Here is a 3,821-nt window from a genome sequence, read left to right as displayed (position 1 = left end):
CGACGGCGTCGTGAGGGTTATTCTCGAGCACGAAGCCGTAGTCCATGAGGAGCTGGGCGTTGCTCATCTGCCTGGACTGTCCGTAGGCGACGAATATCTGTTCGCCCTTCTTGATTGGGCTGCGCGCCGAGTAGATCAGATGATGGTCGACAGCATCGACTGCGACCTTGACCTGCTCGGTTTCCGGCGCCATGTTGAACATGTCCGCCTGACGAGTATGGATAAGTAAACTATTATATATAGCTACAAATATAGTGACGATATGAAGATAGAGAGCGCAAGTGAACGGATGCAGCAGACGAAGCGAAGGGATGAGTACCCAGGGAACGAGCCCGCTCTTCCCCTCATCGACCACGAACGACCGGGACCAGATCACTGAGAGCGCCCACTTCCACGCATCGAGCGAAAACTGCTCCGGCGCGAAGTGCTCGGGGTAGTCCTGCAGGATCCCTTGCCCGAGTCAGCGAGCGCAGAAAGAACGAAAGCGAAAGCGAAAGCGAAATAGAAAGAGAGTGAAAACGAAGACGAAGGAAGGGGGGGGGTTTGCACGCGCACATACCACAAACAGCGGCGTAAAGATGGTGTCGTACTGTGACTCGATCGCCCTTCGCCGCTGACGCGCGAAATCTGAACGCGTGCGAGAAAGAGGGTCAAGCTTGCGCTGGCCCCCCCGCCACGAAGACAAAAACTACGCACAGTGAAGCGACGAGCCCTCGAGATAGCTCAACTCGTCATCGGAGAAGAAGAGCGTGGTGGAGAATGTTGATGGCAAGACATCTGCGTACGTGAGTGGTAGAGGTAGTTAGCGATCTTCTGCGCACGCACACCGCCGATGGCTGGAACCATCATCGCTCCACGTCACGCCTTGCGTCGTGGATGATGGGTCCCGGTCGTACCGATGTAGCGCTGCCAGGGCGAATTTGGGTCGTTCTTGTGGACCAGCAGAAGGAGCGCGTTCTCGTTGGTAGGAGACAGCGGGAACTCCTCGCTTGGCCGGAGAGATGACAGTACAGTGAGCGATCAACATCGAGCAGGTCCTCCACCGAACCCGGCGTGGGGGGAAGCGCGCACTCAAGTATTCGGCGTATCTCGGGAGCAGAGGTCGCCAGCAGGGCGTCGGCGCTGTCGACCACGAGCGAAAACGGGACCGAGAGCAGCGTTTCGCCTGCCTGTCACGACACCATCAATATCAACGAACACGCACGCACGAACACATACGTGTGTGTGTGGTATGTGGTGTGTGTGTGTGTGTGTGTGTGTGTGTGGAGTGAGGGAGGCAAGGTACGGCGATGTCGTGCGCGGCTACGACGGAGCGGCCGAATGTGGGAAGAGTCCGGAGCTGCACCCCCGCGTGGCGCGATCCGCCCTGTTCCGCGAACCACGCCTCGAACGCGGCCCAGCGCTGTGTCTCCTCCCCTCTAGAGCAGGAGAGGGGGAGGTGTACCAGGGTGAGTGAGTAGTACCAACCCGACGATAACTGCACAGCAAGAGCGAAGGTCCATCTTGCTTCGCTTTCTTTCGTTCTTTTTAGTGTCGTTGATTTCACTTTTCTTTTCTTTTCGTTTCTTCCACGGGTGTGCGCTTGGCATTCCTTCATGTGCGGCAGTGGAATTTCGCGTTCGTGTAATGTTTGGGGAACGGCCTTGGTTGGTTTCGTTTCATTCTCTTGTTTCAGGTGAAGGAAGGAGAGTCAACCTCCCGCGCCGCCTACGTGACCCACCTCCTCCTGCCACCACTGCTTAGCGCCAGGCTTTCAGGTTGACATGAACAAGCTCAAACGACCCCACGGCGAATCACTTGCTAGGTAACCTCTTCTTTCTTCATTCATATTAAAATAATATATAATCAATTCTTAGAGATAAATTTTTTTATTAGCATTTTTTTCACTTTGCCATTATTATTTGAATTTATTTTTATCTTATTTGTTGCGTGAAGGGCGCCGGCGGAAGCGCGGTGGCAGCCGGCGGAGAAGGAGCAGCCGGACGAGCGCGAGCACTACCACCACCCCCGCCCGCAGCGCTCCTCCTTCAACCTGCCGCCACCGCCGACGAGAGGCGGCATGCGCGGGGGTGCGAGGGGCCGCGGCGGCGGGGGACGCGGCCAGCCAAGCTTCCGCGGCGCCATGCCCGTCGTTGCGGCGCCCACCACTCCCCACCAGGCGGTGCCCGGGCCGGCGCAGCAGCAAAAGAAGAAGAAGAAGGCCGCGAAGAAGAAGCCCACCCAAGCGGTGGTGCCGGCCAGCAACGCCTTCGACCAGATCGCGCCCCAGAAGACTCTCTACGTCCTCAACGATGACTTGTACTCGAGCCCTCCGCTCTCCTTCTTCTCCTTGTCCACCAGGTCTAACATTCGTGTCATGTGTCGTGCGTCGTGTGCGGTGCAGCGAGAAGAAGCGGCCTGATCGTCTCACGTGCACCTTTGCCAGCGTTCATGGTATGTCGGTGGAGACGTGCGCACACGTGGTTCTGTCACTGGCACTCACTCTCAAAACAACCGCACACGCACGGCACACATGCGACACGCACCACCGCACACGCATAGGTTTCAAGTACAGGAAATACACGACGGCGCCGAAGGTGGTGAAGCCGATCGAGCTGCTGCAGATCTACAGCGACCGGCAGGCCCAGGCCCTGCAGGACATGCTCGAGGAGCTGGCCCTCATCGAGGCCGAGGCCCAGAGCCGCGAGAAGGGCAAGGAGAAGCTCGACCCCAGCGACCGCGGGCACCACGCGGTCGGCGATGGCAGCGACGACGACGACGAGGGCGACGCCGACATGCAGGAGGTGGTCAAGGAGCTGGTCATGGACCTCGAGGCCCTCAACAGCGGCAAGGCCGTGCAGCTCGAACCCGAATTCGACGCACCCGCGTCCCACTTTTTCGTCGCGGCCGGTATGACATGTCATCTCATTTCGTTCTTTGTTCGTTCTTTTGCTCACCACACACACACCACACGCATGCGTGACAGACCACATGCCACGCAATTCTGGACACGCGGCGAAGCCGGTGTTCTTCGAGGCGGTGGAGAACAACACGGCCGACGGCGGTGATTTTAAGGTGGCGGACCAGCCGCACGCGCAGGGCAGCCTCTTCTGGGACACCTCCGCGGCCTCCAACAAGCAGCCGCACCCCAAGCAGCAGGCCCTGAGCTTCGGCCCCGCGCGGCCTGACATCTTCTTCAAGCCCTCGGCCGGCGCCAAGCCCTCGCTCAAGTCCCAGCAACAGGCCACCTCCTCCACTAATGGTGCGAGTCCCCACAAAAGCGCAGCTCATTCTTTCAATTCCTTGACTGACTCGTGTGCGTTGTGTGCGGTGCGTGTGATGTGTGCGGTGCGTGCGGTGTGTTTCTAGGAATGGAGGACGAGGACGTGCGGGAGTTGTGCGAGCTGGAGCGGCTGCTGCGGGACGGCTTCATCACACGTGAGCAGCACAGGGAGCGCGCCGCGCAGCTCAAGGAGGCCATCCGCGTGCGCAAGGCGCTGGCCAAGCAGCGCAAGGCCGAACGCAAGCGCGAGCAGGAGGCCGAGGAGAAGCTGTGGGAGGAGCGCGACCGCAAGCTCATGCTCGAGCGCCGGGAGGAGGAGATGAAGCTCAAGGAGCAGAAGAAGAAGGAACTCACGCGCGCCGTGCTTCAAGGTTCGCCTAACCCTAGCCGCCACCTTAACACACTCGGCCACCACCTTAACAGGCACCTGTGTGTGCGCGTGTGTGTGTCGTGTGTCGTGTGCGATAGATTTCTTGGAGGGCAGGCTGAGCCCCAAGGAGCTGGCGGGGCAGATCAAGAAGGGGGTGGTGACGGTGGAGCAGCTGCTGGGCCTGTGGAA

The 3,821-nt window shown here is 59.5% G+C and overlaps 2 protein-coding genes across 2 annotated transcripts; one reads left to right on the top strand and one right to left on the bottom strand.

Annotated features, from left to right (window-relative positions):
• Positions 1–4: 4 nt before the first annotated feature.
• ACA1_004640 (SET domain containing protein) lies at positions 5–1,502 on the bottom strand (the record flags this gene model as incomplete). Its single annotated transcript, XM_004357990.1, has 8 exons — positions 5–208; positions 320–439; positions 560–627; positions 697–777; positions 897–988; positions 1,072–1,169; positions 1,286–1,402; positions 1,464–1,502. Coding segments are annotated over 8 exons (819 nt in total), but the record flags the coding sequence as incomplete, so codon positions are not given.
• Positions 1,503–1,763: 261 nt separating this feature from the next.
• ACA1_004630 (uncharacterized protein) lies at positions 1,764–3,815 on the top strand (the record flags this gene model as incomplete). Its single annotated transcript, XM_004357989.1, has 8 exons — positions 1,764–1,804; positions 1,936–2,298; positions 2,384–2,433; positions 2,542–2,889; positions 2,966–3,241; positions 3,349–3,417; positions 3,447–3,633; positions 3,731–3,815. Coding segments are annotated over 8 exons (1,419 nt in total), but the record flags the coding sequence as incomplete, so codon positions are not given.
• Positions 3,816–3,821: the final 6 nt, after the last annotated feature.

Source organism: Acanthamoeba castellanii, assembly GCF_000313135.1.
Source record: "Acanthamoeba castellanii str. Neff unplaced genomic scaffold scf7180000083005, whole genome shotgun sequence".
Taxonomy (NCBI): domain Eukaryota; phylum Discosea; order Longamoebia; family Acanthamoebidae; genus Acanthamoeba; species Acanthamoeba castellanii.
This window is presented reverse-complemented; position numbering and strand designations above follow the sequence as displayed.